Source organism: Otolemur garnettii, unplaced genomic scaffold (genome assembly GCF_000181295.1).
Source record: "Otolemur garnettii isolate 467f Iridium unplaced genomic scaffold, OtoGar3 scaffold00005, whole genome shotgun sequence".
NCBI classification, from domain to species: Eukaryota; Metazoa; Chordata; class Mammalia; order Primates; family Galagidae; genus Otolemur; species Otolemur garnettii.
In genome coordinates this window covers 13132386-13150626 of record NW_003852400.1, presented here as the reverse complement: position 1 = coordinate 13150626, position 18241 = coordinate 13132386, and the positions used below count along the sequence as shown (strand labels likewise).

Below are 18241 nucleotides of genomic sequence, written 5' to 3'. Positions count from 1 at the left end.
CCCCTCCTCTCCTCTCCTCTCCTCTCCATCTTCTCTTCCCTTCTCCCCTTTGAGCTTTTTTACTATGATTTTCTGGAGCAGTAGGATTTAATTTGATTTTCACTAAATCTGTTATAGATTTTAGAATCAATGGATTTGTTTGACCTGTGGAGAATAATGTACCTTTAATTATATTTAAGTATACTACAAGTCACTATTTATAGACGTTTTTTCTCACATATCTTTGGGTGCAACGACAGTTTGGAATTATACCTTAAATGTGTTCTCATAAAACTTTGTTCATACCTAAGCTTCATAATCACAGCTTTTCACTAGCCAACCTGTTCAGACTAAACACACGTGAGTGAGGTCATGTCCATGGTCGTGGCAGGTCTATAAATTTATTTCAAAACTTTTTTTAAATCCATGAGTTTGAAATTCTGAGATGACATTAGTTAAGAGGATAAACTTTGAAGATATCCCTGAGTGCAAACTCTTGCCTTGCCTCTTTCTAACAATGTGAAAATGAAGGAGATAGAACCCCTTCTATCCTCAATAGTACACTTGCAAATCTAGAGTTATGAAATTAGCTATAACATTAAACTTGTGTTAGGAATTCTATAAGACAATGTGCATGAGTTTTCTGGTCCTTGGTTGCTGTCTATTAACTGTCAGGTATGCTTATTTCCATTAGAATATAGTTACTTAATATTATTGAATAGCCATTGTTAATCAGACTATTTAAACTGCTGTTGCCAATTTTTAATGATATAAGAGTTACTACTGGTGATGTGTAAAAGAAAAAATATCTGAAATAACAACATAATCCAACTTGTAATGCAGTTTCCTCTGTCCCTTGGGCTCCACTGCTTGCTCTCTACGTAAACAGCATGGAATGGTCCTCTCCTATTGCATGTATGTTTTGATACAACTTTGTAAATACTCCATCCAGAGAGAATGTCTGAAATGCTGGATTTCCCTAGCGAGTGTGTGTGCAGGGTGAGTCATCACCCTTTTGCTGGATGGTAGTGTTGTCATTGTTATGAAATACTCAAGCTCATGGGGCCATATTCATTATACATTCGTATTTTTCTTGGAAAGTTCAACTTAAGATTTTTTTTTTTTTAGCTGAATATTAGAAGTCTGCCAATGTCATTCCGTCTGTGGCCACTATTATAAAAATAGATGTTTCAGCCAAAATAACTCTGTGGCTTTAATGTGTACTGTGTTTTCATAATAATGAAAATACTACAAGGGGATTTTTCTTTTGTCCAGATATATCAACAGCTTAAAGATAATCTGCCTGCCTTAGAAAACTTTTATGTCACTAAAACTTAAAAATATTATAAAACTTTAGAAATCTGGTTAAGGATGCTTAGCAAATCATCATATGATTATCATAGCACATTTATTTGTTAAAAGATTATTAGTTTTTATGCTCAATAAATTTGTTCTTAAACTTAAGAAAATGTGTTCTTGGTGGTGGTGTTGATATTGGTAGTGTTCCAGACTAAATGAATTTATGCAGGTGTTACTACTGCCAATTGAAAAATTCACTCAGTGTTATCATTACCACTTTGGGCAAAAGGAGACCAGAACATGGGTGTTCAGTCTTGCCAGGTAATAGACTGTTTGCTCCAGAGTTAAAGAGCACAGCATAACGTGCATGCTCTATGCTAAATTAATTTTTATCGTATGAGTGAGCTGGAATTCCCTTTATATTGCCTATGTCTCTGCTGATTGTGATATTTTAAAAAATCTCACTTGTGTTAACATTTCTCCTAACAGGAGGCTGTATTCAAACTAGATGCACATAATTTGGAGTCTGGCAGATTGAAATGTCCCTTTGATCCTCAGCAGCCTTTTGCTTCAGTGATGACAGGTAAGATCATGATAAGCAGCTCTTACTTTCAAATGATTTTCTGAAGGGGTATGTGTTGACTAAACCACAATTTCCTATTGAGCCAAAGATACTTATGGACCCGTCTTCCACTGGCTAGTTGGTTCCAGTATTTTAGTGTCCAATTCCTCTATCCTGAACCTCCCTATCAATCAAGGGAGGCCACAGTAATCCGTAATGTTTGCCCTTTTTATAGGAACCATTTAATGAATTCTTTATAATGCAAAGGACACACAATCATTTATTCTATAATTTTATGTATATATATCTGGGATTTTCTCATACTGAACCATATCCTTCTTTGGCTCAGCAAAGAAGTTAAATTTAGCAATTCCATAGGAGGGTCAATTAATGAACTAAATTAATCAAGCTATAGCATACACGTAATAGAATTCTATAACAACTTCTCCCCTCCCCAATTTTATTATAACCTATTATATTAAAGGAAATGGGAAATGAGAACCTTTTCTAGCTCGGTCCGTGTTCTTCCCGCCAGTACACATTTTACATTCTCTTATGTGATGACAATCTTGTTCCAAGAAGGCGGTGCTGTTTGGTCTGCAGTTTGTTTGGAGGAAGGTTGGCAAGACTTCTGAATTTCAGGCATTATAAAGAATCCTTTAGTGTCGATTTGGTTCATGACTTTAGTTTCTTTTTCTTTAACTTGTCTATCAAGTGTTTGAATAGAGGATAAGAGTGAAACACCATGACATTTTAATTTTCACCTAGTGAGAACCAGTGATTTTTTCTTTGAAGTGAAAGCATATGTGTGCGTTTTGAAAATTATATGACTAATGGTCAGTCGTTATTCTCAGAAAATGAGATAGATGCTCTGTGATTCTGATCTTCCAAGTGGGGTTCACACACCCTTCATACAAACAATAGGTTGTAGACATTGGTCACCGCTTTCAGGAATCTGTAAGTAATTTTATGTACAAAGAAGACAGATTTAAAGCCTGCATATTGAGATCTAATTTCTAAGTTGAAATATCCCATCTTTTTTTCCTGACAAAACATTCGAATACCTGCGTTTTTATATATTTTAGAGTAATAGTTTGCTTCCTTTACTCTTACCAATTTTATAATGCGTTTGTTGTTATGTTTTAATCTTGCTCCACAATGAAACACTGGCCATTTTAGGGATGTGCTTTAAGAGGCTGCAAGCAGTGTACCTGTCTACATCTATTGTACATAGCTGCACTTCTCTCTTTTGTGGATTTTTTCATTAGAAATACCTATTGTCGTTATTAAGGTTGAATTGTCCCAAAGAGTTCAGTGAAACATATATTTAGATGGGCATAATCAGGGATGCCTTCTTATACAAGGCAGAATTTTAAAGGCATATTTCAGAGGAAAATTCAAGTTCAGGGTAAAATAATGTGTTTGTTCTTATATTTAGGCATTAAAAAAATCTAAATATTCTATAGTGAATAAACATGTTTTAAAATGTTTTATTAAATGCAATGCAAAATTGTTGTCTAAAACTCTGTCTTAAAATACTGGCGTTTCAGTTGTACAGGGACAGCATCTTCCTCTGTGGGGATGTCCTGCCTGGCTGCCCCCCAGGGCCCCAGCTGACATTGGGGAGCGCTAATCCCTGCTTCCCTCTTTTCCTCTCCCATGGTCGCTCTTCCCTTCTTTCTCACCTCCTCCTTCTACAGCCCCCATATTTTCTTCTTTTTTACCTTCATTAACTTTTCTCCATCCTTGTATGATTCTTCCTCTTCTCACCATCTGATCTTTTTCTTCTCTCTTCTCCTCCTGCCCTGTTCTTTCTTCTCTCCTTTTAATCATCCTCATTGCCCTCCTCACGTCTCTCCCTCCCACATTCCTTTCTCTCTAATAAAACACGAGCATGCACTTTACACAAACACAAACAGTAAGACAAAGAAGCTTGGTATGCAGTAATGGTAACATTATTCCCTTTTCGAGAATTTCTGTTTATCGGAACTGTTAGAGACACGATTAGCTACAAGGAATGCAGCATGTCATAATTACAAAGCATGACTTCAGCGCTGAAAGCTCCCTTTCTGCAGAGGTTAGGCGAAGAAAAGTTGTGGTCATTGAGGTTGTGTTGGGTTAAGTAAATACTAATTACATAATTCATCCTTCATTATGGCATTTAACTTTTAATGCTTTTTGTCTTGCTACAGAGAGGAACTCCTAATTGTGATATTTCTTTGAATGCTGTCTAGGGAGGAGGGAAAGAGAAACAGCATAGTCAAAAGACAGCTAAAGCAGGCACATGTCTTAATTTGGAAGAATCTGGCCTCTTTTATATTCAAGTATCCCGCCTCAGCTTACCAAATTAACCAAATGTTAATCGAGTTATCTTTCCTTCAACTAAGCTAATTTTTCAAAATCTGAAAGTAAAATTTATGAAGCAACAAATTCTGATAGTAAGCCATAACCATCTTCAGGGTTATCCTGTGAAGTTTGTATATTTGAAAAGGATCTATTGCAATATTCTTAGAAGTCCTACATTTTTTTTTCCTTCCTCTCAGATGAGTACCTCTACTCTGGAACAGCTTCTGATTTCCTTGGCAAAGATACCGCGTTCACACGGTCTCTGGGGCCTACTCAGGACCACCATTACATCAGAACGGACATTTCAGAACACTATTGGCTCAATGGTTAGTCATTTTTTTTCTGTTTTGATTATTTTGCTTTTGGTTTTGGATAGATAAGAAGCTTATCACTATTCATTCAAATTTGTTTGATTCACCTCGAAATGAAAAAGCATTTGAAAAAATTTCATACTAAGTTAGATTAATTTCCAAAACCTTTTTTGGGGGATAGTAAATCAAATATTTATTATATGCTGTGTCCTTGACATTATTCTGTGTTTGAATTTGAATTTATAATTTTAATATTTAAAGTGACATAGGATATGTATTACTGTTTTATGCTTTTTAAAGATGAGCAAACTTGGCTCAGCGCCCATTAGCACAGTGGTTATGGCGCCAGCCACATACATCAGTGCTGGTGGGTTCAAATCCAGCCTCGGCCAACTAAAACAACAATGACAACTGCAATAAAAAATAACCGAGCATTGTGGTGGGTGCCTGTAGTCCCAGCTACTTGGGAGGTTGAGGCAAGAGAATCACTGAAGCCCACGAGTTTTAGGTTGCTGTGAGCTGTTATACCACAGCACTCTACCGAGGTCGACATAGTGAGACCCTGTCTAAAAATAAACAAATAAATAAAGATGAGCAAACTGAAGTAGAGAGGAATTAAGTAATTTGGTTAAGGTGTCATGTGCAGAACTTGGATTCAAGCTGGCAGTCTTACTCTTAGGGTCTGTGCTTTACAACTAAGCCATAAGCCACTGGGTGTTAGCCTAGTACGGTGGTTCTCAACCTTCCTAATACCTCCTAATGCCACCACCCTCTAATACAGTTCCTCATGTTGCAGTGACCCCCAACCATAAAATTATTTTTGTTGCTCCTTCATATCTATAACTTTGCTACTATTGTGAATATCTGATACATTACATCTGTAATGTAAATATCTGATATGCAGGATGTATTTTTATTGTTACAAAGGGGTCAAGATTTATAGGTTGAGAACTGCTGGCCTAATGAAAAGAGGTTAATTGTAGTGCTAACTTCTGTTGTTTAAAGGTAATGACCCTTAAAAATTTTAAGTGTATTGCGTTTGATTGATACTACTTTGTCTGATAACTATTATATTTAGAGGGTCATATAGTATTTTGGTTTTAAAAAGAAAACAAGCAAAAAAATCTCCAAGAAACTTCTAAATGAATTTATTTATTTGCTTCAAGGAACACTATGAGATACCACACACACCCTGACTTACAACAGATTAGATTTAATCATGATTTCTTTATGTTTTCTAGTTAACGTATGACTTCATTCCATTGTACGGCAGAATAACAGCACTATTATTTAAGCAGACACCTTTTCTTATTCCCACCAGAAATATTGGGCTTTAGTGAAGGAAGGCCAGGTAGAGATTTCTATCTCTCTGTCTCAGTGTCCTTTAAGCAGTAACAACATAAACAAAAGGGAAAACACTTTTAAAACATTTCTTTAGTCAAAACTTCCAGATATGTCTGTTTACACAACAATGTGATCTCCACTGACCAAAATAGTGCCCTTAACAGGTACCCTACCTAGAAAAAACAAATATATAATATCCCCAACTACAGGGATTTTGCCTTGCCACATGCCAGGCAAAACTGTATTTCTGTGCATAGTGAGATTTTTGTGGAGTTATTTGCTTTGAAATTACCTTAATAGATTTCCCTTATAGAAAAGCTTAGATATCTGTTTAGGTAATAAAAGATATTCTTATGGCTTATAAATAAAGTATGAGGTTGTGTCTTTTAGTTTTGGAATGGCAAATAACATCCCATTACTACTCTCTTAAAAGGTCATCCTATTTTTTTTTTCCTTAGCTGTGACATTCCCCCCCAAAAGTTTGCAGCATTGTTAATATAATAAATGTAAGAAACATGTATTCAAATATGTATTTTCCTAGGATGATCCTGCTGTATTAAGAGATTTACAAAGTAGGAAGCCTGTGAATTGGTTTATCGTTCCCCTTCATAAACAACTTTTAATGTCCTATTACCTGCTGGATGCTAATCCGCCAGGGGGGCCTGTGCAGACAGATGGGGGAGGGTGCTGACTGCGTGGGTGATAAAGGCTTGGCTTAGCCTGGAATACAAAGAAAGAGTAGGAGATTAAGCTACAAAGCTGTAAATATTATCCTGAAAGCAATGGAGAGCCACTGATGGTTATTCTTTTATTATTATTATTATTACTTAGGGAGTCAGACCTTTGTTTTTTTTAAGGTCGCTTAAAATATGCATAGTATGTTTTTTAATAGCATGAGAGGAATAGCATGAAGGGAAAACTAAGGAAAATGAAAACAAAGAGAGAAGAGCCCACTGCATGAAAACTGGGGACTAAGGCCTTAATGAAGGTAACGACAATGGGATGGACAATACACGGTGCAGAATATTTGAGAGAGAAGATATAGTTTGTGAATTAAAAAATCCAAAGATACAAGGCAGAATTCAGGAGATTTGGATGCCTGGAAAATGTTGCCATTAAAGAAGTAGCCAGTAGAAAGGAAAGAATTGAAGGCAGAAGAAAAATTACATGTTAGAAGAAATTCTAATGAACTGAATTCAGTCCAATGGTTAAGACTTAGGAGAATTCACGCTTATGGTTCCAGGTCATTCAAGGCAGATTACTTAGGGGTTAAAAGCCAGGGTGACAACATGATCTGCTTTGCCAAGGACATTTCCAGGTGACCAGGACTTCAGTAGCCTTTTTACTCTCAAAATTAGTTTAGGCAAAAATCATACCTCTATTTCAGTGAAACTTAAGTATCTGTGCTTAAATGTTAACTGACTCTTACTGGTGACGTTGGTCAAACCTTTCTGTGCTTTCAAATTATTTTTATATAAATGTGAAATCAATTAGCAGTAGTATCTATTCATAGTGTGGAATCAGGAGTAAATTACACCATACAGAGAAGTCTTTTAAAAGACTATGTCAAGAGCTGAATTAGTGTCAATTTCATCATCATCATTATTCCCGAAGGTAAGAGAGGTAGGAGGTAGGACTAAAACCTCATATGTTCTGGGATTCTGTGCCATTTACTTATTTATTTATTTAGAATCTTACTTTATCACCTTCAGTAGAGTGCTGTGACATCATAGCTCACAGCAACCTTAAGCTCCTGGGCTCAAGAAATCCCTTTGCCTCAGTCAGCCTCCCGAGTAGCTAGGACTGCAGGCTACCGCCACAAAGCCCAGCTATTTTTTTAGAGATGGGGTATCTCAGGCTCAGGCTGGGGTGCCATGTCTTTTGCACTCTAAATTATTGACCAACTTGTCCTTTTTTCCTGCTGTACTTTATAATTCTATGAGATTATTCATCTTTGTAGTTTCTACCGCTTCCTACAACTATATTTCCAACCTTGTTCTATATATAAGTGAGTGGCCTTATGAAATATTTATTTGGATGCCTTACATTTTCATCTCAGATTAAAAGAAAAAATGATTATTTTAGATGGGGATAAAGATATCCACGCCTTAGTTTGGTTGTGCCGTTAACTTGCTTTGAGATTTTTACAAGTTCTTTAATGACCTTTGACTTCTCCTGAGTTGTTTTCTAACTTGTCCTTCAGTACCCACTTCCTGATTTTATCTGATCTTCATATACCAGTTACCTTGGAGTTATCTGTGACTCCTTCCTCTCCTACATCCTCTTTATCTAATCTATTCATGAGGGTGTTTGCTTCCTTCAAAATATGTGTCGACCTTATTACTGATAGAGTCAAATGTAGGAACTCCACAGAATAGGGTGGACTAAAAGGATCAACCCCTACCCTTTCCCACTGGATGTCCCACCTGGGAAAGGTAAATGGGCCAGCCCTCACCCTTTAAACAGATGTCCAATTCAGGAAAAGGAATTTCCCGCCCCCCAACCTTTCACACCTTTAAAATCCCCATCCGCCATCACCCATGTGTGGATTTCTTTCCTGGTTGGAGATGTCAACCCACCTGTACCCAAGACGAATAAAGCCATTTTAACTGTACAAACCGGATTCCATTTTTTTCATCTCAGGCCTCAGAATAGTCTTTTATCTTTGGCTCCATAACCTCTAAATTACTACCATGTTCCAATAGGTCTCCATAACTTCATTTCTAGGGGTTTTTTTTGGCCACTATTTTATCGTTCACTGGACTGATCTCTCTATCTCTCAGATCTTCTCATTCTACCACTACTACTCTACCTGTAGAGTGCTTAGGGAAGTAACTAGGTTGGATACTATGTAAAGTAAAATGAATCATTTTATTTATTAGTGTAATAGAAATCATATACTAGTTGAGAGTTAAACAGCTAGTGGAGGTGAGACTGAAACTCAGATACACATATTCAGCCCATTGTATTCTTATCATTGTATGACACAGTCCGTCAGTCCAGATTCTCCCCTTTAACTACACATGCTCTGCTGTTGCAGCTTTACTACATGATTCACGTGCACCTGCCCTACTGGGCAACAGCCAACCACAGTTGCTGGTCTGCTATTAGGAACTAGGAGAATTAGAAGAGGTAGAGTTAAGTAAAGCTGTGTGAGACCCTGGGCATTCTGGCTGAAGCCAGGAAAATAAGCAGCAGGTCAGATGTTTGCTGAGGAGGAGACAGGCCAGAGAGAGAAGATCACAATGTTTCAGGAGACCCAGTAGGTCAAGACTTCCTTGAGCCATGGGAACTAGGTCAGACCAAGGGGAGAAATTATAGAAACTATTTGAGTGAGACAAAATATTGGTTTGCTCAGGAAACATTTCTCCCTTTATTAGAAACGACCATTTTCCACATGTATTCAGCCTGTAGTCTAAAGTTCATGGGGGCATAAATTTAAAATTTGTTTCCTCTGTCATATTCGTGGGCTATATTGGACAACATAGATTTAAAGATTTCCATCAATGAAGCAATTTCTATTGGAGAAGGCTGATTTAGTATATACTTGTTTACCAATTATGTACAATAGCTTACAACGGTATTAATATAATGCAATACACTTGTGAATTTTCTTTACTATCTAGATAGTGTGTGGATGTGTTTTATAAGGTTGTTACCCAGTTGAAAAAAAACTGACGGGTATTTGATATTTCAAATACTGCAGTCAATGTCAGTGTCTTTTTAGTTTCTCCTCTATGTCATTCTGTCAGTATTATGCATTTCTGGATAGTTTGAAAATTTTTGTAAAATTTTACTTTCTGTACTTTTCACTTAAAATTTCTACTTTTTACATGTCTGAGATGAACTAAACTCATGAGTATAAATATGATACTATGTTTAAGTTAAGGAAAATAAAATATTAAACAAAATTTTGAGTATTTAACCATTAAGATGCAGATTTTAAAGAATTATCACTTTTAACATGACGCTATGTGCATCTTTTATAAATCTATTTTATCAATGAACTACTTGGGGAGTTTAAAATCCTTAACATATGTATATGGATGCTAAATTGTGTTCTGTGCTCTATTTGGCATTAACCAGAATGAGGTCAGCTAGCCTTTTTATTTAATAGTGGAAGGATTCTTATCCGATTTTCTCTAAGGACTATTTAATCCTGTTTTGAGACTTAAATCAGTATGAATCCTGATTTCTTCCTTAAGGGACTGAGCCACCTTTACAGAACTTGCCAGGAAGATAAAAAAGTACAAAGATGAAATAACATATGCAGTTCTAGATGAAGACTTCAATGGTTCCTCAATTTCCTTTATCAACTCAATCTTACAACATTTCAGGAAAAGAGAATATAGATAAAAGCATGGTTACACAGACATAATTAATCTTTTGTCACAATTTTAGGATAAAACTAAGAAGTATGACCACTTGGAAAATGGAAACAAACAATAATGCCTCTGATGTATGCATATGTTTTTGTTTTCTTTCCTGGAGTGGATGAGAACTTTTGTTTTAAATTTTCATTTTGAACATATGGAGGCAGTTTTCATTGGAAGTTTTTCTTGGGGTGCTTTGTTGTCTGTAAATTCTCCTTCCACATGACAAGAGAAAATTTAAAAAATAATAATAGGAACAAGATATGATAAGAAGAAATAAAAGGAAGTTAGGAACTCATGATCTATTAAATCACAAGGTAATGTGCTCAGTGGTGTGCAAAGAGGTTCCTAGGAAGAAGGAAAGTGGTGTGTACTGCAGGCCACATGGATTTGTTCCATTTTAATCTGGCCATGTTTCTTGGTATCATGCTAGAAGTTTATTTGTGAAAATGCATGATTTCAAACCTCATTCCTATTAGGGCATGTGTTTCAAATGCCAGAGGGGAAAAATGTGCTATAATAAAGCCCAGGTGCCCATTGGTATGACTTTTAACTTATTTAATTCAACAACTATGCACTGATTAAATGATAGCTATTTTTAGCCAAATTTGGCAGCAAGTCAGAATAGATTTTCTATCATAAAAAGCTAACATGAGCATTCTAAGACAGGATCTCAAAGAAATTTGCAAGAAAGAAACTCTATTCTTGCGTCTTCTATTTATTTTTAACACTTATTTATGCTTATTTAGATCACAGAAGAGAACTTTTTTTCTTAATTAGATTATGTGTATAATGAACATTTGGCTTAAACACCTCTAGCATTCCCTTCCAAAACAGTTTTCTTACAGTTCTTATAAAAGAACTAACATTTAAGAAGCAGTTCAATAAAATCATAATAAACATAATAAGACTAAATAAACATAATAAGACTATGTAATGTCACACATCAGTTGAAGATTAAAAGAAATAGTACTTGGAAAAGCATTTATGCTACTTTCCCCATTAATGTCCTAAGGAAATTTCAGAAAGGAAGACTGATGTTACATTCTACCTTTTGACCATTTCGAGTGGCAATACCTGGCAGCATTCAAATAATATTTTTCATATCTGAAGCAGGCTGTCCTGTGTGTTTCTGCCATATAGTGATGAATTGTCATATTTATATTTCTTTTAGATTTTATACATTATGCTGTGCTTTAGAATTGCATTTTTGTGAACAAATGAATAGCAACCACCTTATATAACCTTTCTCCATTTGACTGTTTGAGGAAATCTTTATAAGTACTTCTCTCTTACATATCAGTAATTCTTTTACCTATGATGCCTTTCTGTTTCAAATCAATGAATTCTCATTTGCTCCAAAGAGAAGAGTATGTATATGAAGCAAACATCACCCAGAAACCAAAACCAGAAAAAGACCCAACTAAAAGAACTTCAGACCAATTTCACTAATGAATATAGATGCAAAAATTCTCAATAATATCCTAGCCAATACATTACAGTTTCTCATTTAAAAAGTCATATATCACAATCAAGTAGGTTTCATCCCAAGGATGCAAGGTTGGTTTAACATATGCAAGTCCATAAATGTAATTCACCACCTCAACAGGAGCAAAAATAAAGATCATATGAGCTTTCAATAGATCAAAAAAAAAGGCATTTGATACAATCCAACATCCTTTTCTAATTAGAACTTTGAAGACTATAAGCACAGGTGGCACATTTCTTAAACAGATGGAAGCCATCTACAACAATCCTACAGCTAATATTATACTGAATGGAGTAACACTGAAATCTTCTCCACTCAGAACTGGAAATAGACAAGGTTGTCCTCTATAACTTAACTACTATGCAGCATGGTGTTAGAAGTTCTAGCCAATTCAATCAGGCAGTAGAAGATAATAAAGGACATCCAAACTCTCCCTCTTTTCTGACGACATGATCTTAGAGAACCCCAAAGACTCAAAACCAGGATTCCTGGAAGTGATAAAAAAAAAAATACAGCATATCTCAGAATACAAAATCAATGCCCACAAATCAGTAGCTTTTGTACATGACAATAACAGCCAAGATGAGAAGCTCATCAAGGACACAATTCCCTTCACGATAGTCCCCCAATAAATGAAATACGTAGGAATATACCTAAGTGGTGAAGGACCTCTATAAAGAAAATTATGAAACCCTAAGAAAAGAAATAGCAGAAGATATTAACAAATGGAAGAACATATCAGGCTCATGGCTGGGGAGAATCAACATTGTTAAAATGTCTTTAGTTCCCAAGCCATCTATAGATTGAATGTAATCCCTATTAAAACACCATCATCATGCTTTCAAGAATTGAAAAAAAATAATTATTTGGTTTGCATGGAACCAGAAAAAATCCATAGAGTGAAGGAAATTCTTAATAATAAAAACAAATCTGGTGGCATCATCCTACCAGACTTTAGACTGTACTACAAGGCCATAGTGATCAAAGTAGCATGGTATTGGCACAAAAATACAGATATAGACATCTGGAACCAAACAGAAAACCAAGAGATGAAACTAATATCTTACAGCCACCTGATCTTTGATAAACCAAACCAGAACATAAACTGGGGGAAAGATTCCCTCTTCAATAAATGATGCTAAAAGAACTGGATAACCACATGTAAAGACTGAAACTGGACCCACATCTTTCTCTCTTACTAAAATTGATTCGAGTTGGATAAAAGATCTAAATCTAAGGCATGAAACATTAAAAATCCTCAAGAAAGTATGGGGAAAGTACTTGAAGGTATCAGCCTGAGGAAAGACTTTATGAAGAAGACTCAAGTGGCAATTGCAAGAACAACAGAAATAAACAAATGGGACTTAATTAAACTAAATAGCTTAATTAAACTGTACAGCTAAGGACACAACAACCAAAGCAAAGAGACAACCATCAGAATGGGAAAAGATATTTGTATGTTATTAATCAGACAAAAGCTTGATAACTGGAATCTTCAGAAAACTCAAAGTAAGCACCAAAAAAAAAAGACCCTACAATCTCTTATATCAATGGGCAAGTGAGATAACTAGAACCTTCTCTAAAGAAGACAGATGAATGGCTTACAAATATATGAAAAAATGCTCATCATCACTAATTATCAGAGAAATGCAAATTAAAGCCATTCTGAGAGGGCCAGGCATGGTGGTTCATGCCTGTAATCCTAGCATTCTGGGAGGCTGAGGCTGGTGGATTGCCTAAGTTGACAGGTTCAAGACCAGCCTTAGCCAGAGATAGACCTTGTCTCTAAAAATAGCCGGGCATTGTGGTGGGTACCAGCTACTTGAGAGGCTGAGGCAAGAGAATCACTAGAGCCCAGTAGTTTGAGGTGGCTGTGAGCTATGACGCCATGGAACTCTATGAAGGATGACAAAGTGAGACTCTGTTTCAAAAATAAATAAATAAACAAATAAATCCACCCTGAGATAACCTAACCCCAGTGAGAATGGCCCATATCTCAAAGTCTCAAAGCTACAAATGCTGGCGTGGGTGTGGAGAGAAGGGAATACTTTTACCCTGCTGGTGAGACTGTAAACTAATACAGCCTTTTTGGAAGGAAGTATGGAGAATCCTCAGAAAACTCAAACTAGACTCCCATTTGATCCTGCAATCCCATTACTGGGCATCTACCCAGAAAAAAAAATCATTTTAACATAAGGATATCTGCACTAGACTGTTTATTGCAGTTCAATTTACAATTGCCAAATTGTGGAAACACCCTAAATGCCCACCAATCGTGAGATGGTTTTACAGACTATAGTATATGTATACCATGGAATACTATTTAGCAATAAAAAGATGGACACTTTACATCTTTTGTATTAACCTAGATGGAAGTGGAACACATTATTCTTAGTAAAGCATCACAAGAATGGAAAAGCAAGAATCCAATGTACTCAATTCTGATACGAGGACAATTGATGCTACTACATAATGGGGGTAGGGGAATGGGAAAGGGGAGAGAGAGAAGGAGGGAGGAGGTGGGGAGGTCACAGTGTGTGACACTTCTTGGGGGCAGGACACAATAATAAGAGGGACTTTAACAAATGAAAGTAATATAACCTGGTTCTTTGTCCCCTCCATGATTCTCCAACAGTAAAAAAAAAAAAAAAAAGAACAGTGTGTGAATTTTGTACCATTGTTATTTCTTTTAAGAATTCAACTTGATCATTATGTAGGTCTCATAAGATACTAACATTTTTTTTTCCATAGCAGAGAAAGGGGTTATTCCTCGTAGCACTAAGAAGGGAAATGGGAGAAATCTCTCAGATCTGCCTCACCAGGGATTGGGGGGACAGAGTTTTTAAAGATAATTTGGTTGGCAAACAAGGTCTGCTGATTGGCTGGTTTGGAGCACAGAACCATTATTCCTTTTGTATGGACTGTCTAGATGGGTTAGTTGCTGGAATGCAGAACCTTGGATGGAGGGTTAAAGACCAGTTGGGTCAGTTCTGTGGTCCACTGGAACGCAGGACCTGGAAGATATCTCAAAAACTACTCCTGGTTCCAAATAGGTGATGTTATTTACTAAAAAGAGTCAAGAATCTTTACAACTACCAACTGTGTCCTCTAGCATAACAATTATGCAGAAGCAAACAAGGGAACAGGGACTGACCATTATCAAGCCAACATTTCAAGGGGAATCACACTGTATGTGTAACTTCCACTTAAGGTGCTAAGATAAATTCTTCTCACATAAATATCTATTTTAAGCTAACATGTTTGTGAAGAAAAAGGAAGCCAGTCATATTCCTATAATTTCTGCATAGCTGCAGTTGTATCCCTTTTTTGACTCATTCTAATTTTTTAGGAATTTATACTTAATATTTAGTCCTTACTCCCCCTGTCTAGCCATACATCTGTACTATTGACCTAGGGTTAATGAGTCTGTCTATATCCTTTTCCCATATATAGAATGGTGGTCTGTGTTAGTAACTCGTAGATATGTATATTGTATATGTGTAATTATCTATAGGGTATTATTATATTTTTGTATTTATATATGTTTAAAATAAATGTGCTAGTTCAACTAGAGATTTTCTTCTAATTTGGTTCCAATGGACTTGGGCAAGTGTAAATTTGACAAATTCTCCATAGTATTACTAATCCTTGATCTATGTCTATGGGAGGCCACAGTTGGTTGGTATTTTTGTTTGTTTGTTTTTGTTTTTTTCTCTATTCATGGTTGCAATATCTCTTCAGGTCTTTGGACACATCAAGGCTAGGCCCTCTTGGGCACATCTTGACTGTGTCAGTATTTCCTTAATCAAGAGCATAACTGGTTTGAAGTGAAGACTCAGTTCTTATTTATTTTTGTTTTGATGCTAACAGTGTTTCTTTTTTGCTCTAAGTTCCTTGAATATAGTAATATTTTAAAATAAATTATTTATTGTCATTAATTGACTGAAACCCAATAGGAAAATTTGTTTATGGAGTTGTAGAGTTTGGGGTTTTTTTTTTCTTTTAAGAAAATATATTTAAAGAAAATAGCAGAAGTGTTAATATGTGACTAAAGAAAGAATGTTTGCTTTGCTCAGGGATCAAAACCAAGTGTTTATGATTTATCATCAACTTGTAAGAGGGACTGGGAATAATAACCTTGAGTGGAACTGTTAATGGACCTTGCCAGTTTAAGATTAATTGGAAATGAAAAATTTTCCAAACCTTATGTGGTTTTCTAAAATTTAATTTGTATGTAAATTTTTATGCCCATACCAAGGTGAGAGTATCCGAATTTTAAGAGTCCATTGACATTCCTACTTCTAGAAAAGATCAGGGAAATAACAAAGAATAGATTTAGAAAAATATATGCATATATTTCCATCTTGTCTGTCCCTTTCAAGGCTTCTCATTAAAGCAGAGAAGAGATTGGATGGGAGACATGGGGCAGACCCAGAGAGGCTAGGATGATAATGATGGAACCACTCATCATTTGGACTCCTGCACTAACTTTTGTCTGTTGAAGAAGGCTATTGTGAAGCTTTCTTTGTTGTGCCATGGGCCAATTGTTATACGTCTACAGGGCAGTGATTTTTCCGTACTCCTGAAACACACAGCAATCAGAGACTTAGGCAAAACCCTCGACAAGGCAAAGTTAATCTTTTTTTTAGCACCCACCACATTCTTTGTCCTTCTCTTTTCTGTTTCCTTAACACTCAGAAGTGCTCTGTGCTTCTTTTCAGGTGCCTTGCATTTTCCACTTAAAGTCCTTCCTTTGTTCTTTAATAATCATTTTTTATACAGATCTGTCATCTTGTTAATTTATAATTACATAAAATCAAGACTTAAAATGTCCAATATTTTGTAAGCAAGCAATTAGTAATCAAAATCAATCTATCATTGATACAGTGCAAAGGGATTTATTTTATTTGCAAATATTTTTTCACTCTATATATCTTATAGACATCTTTCCATGGATGGGCTCAATATTCTTGTTTATTGTCATAATAATGATAATTACTACCATCCCTATTACTGTTTTAATAATAAATTGCATTTATTGAATACATTATATAATAGATACTGCCAGATACTACATAATTTAGAAGTATTAACTCACTTGGTCATCTTACTGAATAGATGATGTTGGCAGCCTTATATTATGCACAAGAAAATTAAGACATGGGGAAGATAAATAATTTGTCTAAAGTCACCTTTCCAATAAGGGGCAGAGACAAGATAGAAACTCAGAAAGAGTCCTTCCAGAGCCTATCTGGAGTTGATTAAGTATTATTGGTTTTTCCATTTTTTTCCCCCTTGGGGCATTATATAAAATGTAGCCAAGAGCCTCAGAGTATGTCAAAATCTGGGATATACTTAGTCTTTCCTAAGCTCTTTATAAAAGACATATGATTAAGAAACAGTGGCTTCATCATATGGAAAGTAAACATAAAATCATAACATTTCCAGAATTGGAAACATTTATAAGTAATTTAGACCAGCCATGTGTCACCTGTTCTATGGAATTCCTAGAGAAGTGTTCAGTACCTCTTTACACTAATGCGTGGTTCTACGTTGTATCACGTTTATTTGTAGACATAGCTCATTCCCCACGTTACAAACATGGTTCATTTTTTTTTTTGGTCTGATAGTAATTATTTTACATATAAAAACACCAGTGCTCTTATGCTTGATTATTTCATTATCTTATTTTATTTCTTCTTTTCTTTCCAACAGGAGCCAAATTTATTGGAACTTTCCCTATACCAGACACCTACAATCCAGATGATGATAAAATATATTTCTTCTTTCGTGAATCATCTCAAGAAGGCAGCACTTCTGATAAGACCATCCTTTCTCGAGTTGGAAGAGTTTGTAAGGCAAGATATATTTATGTATTTCACTTAAACACATGTGTTTAGGTACTCTATGAAATGGTTAATTGTGCAACATTGAAGTAAAAATTAGTGTCCATTTTTCATAAATGATAGCATACAATGATAATATCTTGCTTTGTAATTTTGGTTTTAAAAGTAAAAAAGAAATTCATAGTTTTCAGATATTATATTCTGTTTTCCTAGTGCCTGAACCATTGCTCCAGTATGACTTATACTGTTTGGAAGTTTATTACTTTCATTGAGGAGCTATCTCTTTGCTATTCCCAGTAAAATCACTGCATTGTCCTGATTTATGAATGTTAAAATGTTTTTATGCAATCTTAAATAATCTCATTTTAAAATAGAAAGCAATGTCATGTAATCACAGAGCAACATAAACATATATACAGTTATAAACATATATACAATTATATTCTGTATATTTATGAACACACATTGCACCTGTCAAATTAAATATCTTTACATGTACCAAATAAGTTGAAAATATGCTTAAGTTATTAGCTTATTAAATGTTTTATATCATTTATTTAGATACAGTTCTGTGAGACAAAGGGATAAAGAGGAAAAATAAATAACCAAAAATGCATAATATTTATTTTGAAGAATGCTGCAATTAGTTTTTAATATTGCCTTTTTATGTGTTTGAAGCAAACACAGAAACT

At 35.4% G+C, this 18241-nt stretch overlaps 1 protein-coding gene across 1 annotated transcript in view; it reads left to right on the top strand.

The window, feature by feature from the left end:
* The window catches only part of SEMA3D (semaphorin 3D), a 124094-nt gene that overhangs the window by 52395 nt on the left and 53458 nt on the right, over window positions 1-18241 (top strand). The window contains exons 5-7 of the mRNA XM_023519160.1: window positions 1768-1861; window positions 4384-4512; window positions 17419-17561. Coding sequence (XP_023374928.1) covers window positions 1768-1861; window positions 4384-4512; window positions 17419-17561 — 366 coding nt within the window. The remainder of the gene's footprint in view (window positions 1-1767; window positions 1862-4383; window positions 4513-17418; window positions 17562-18241) is intronic.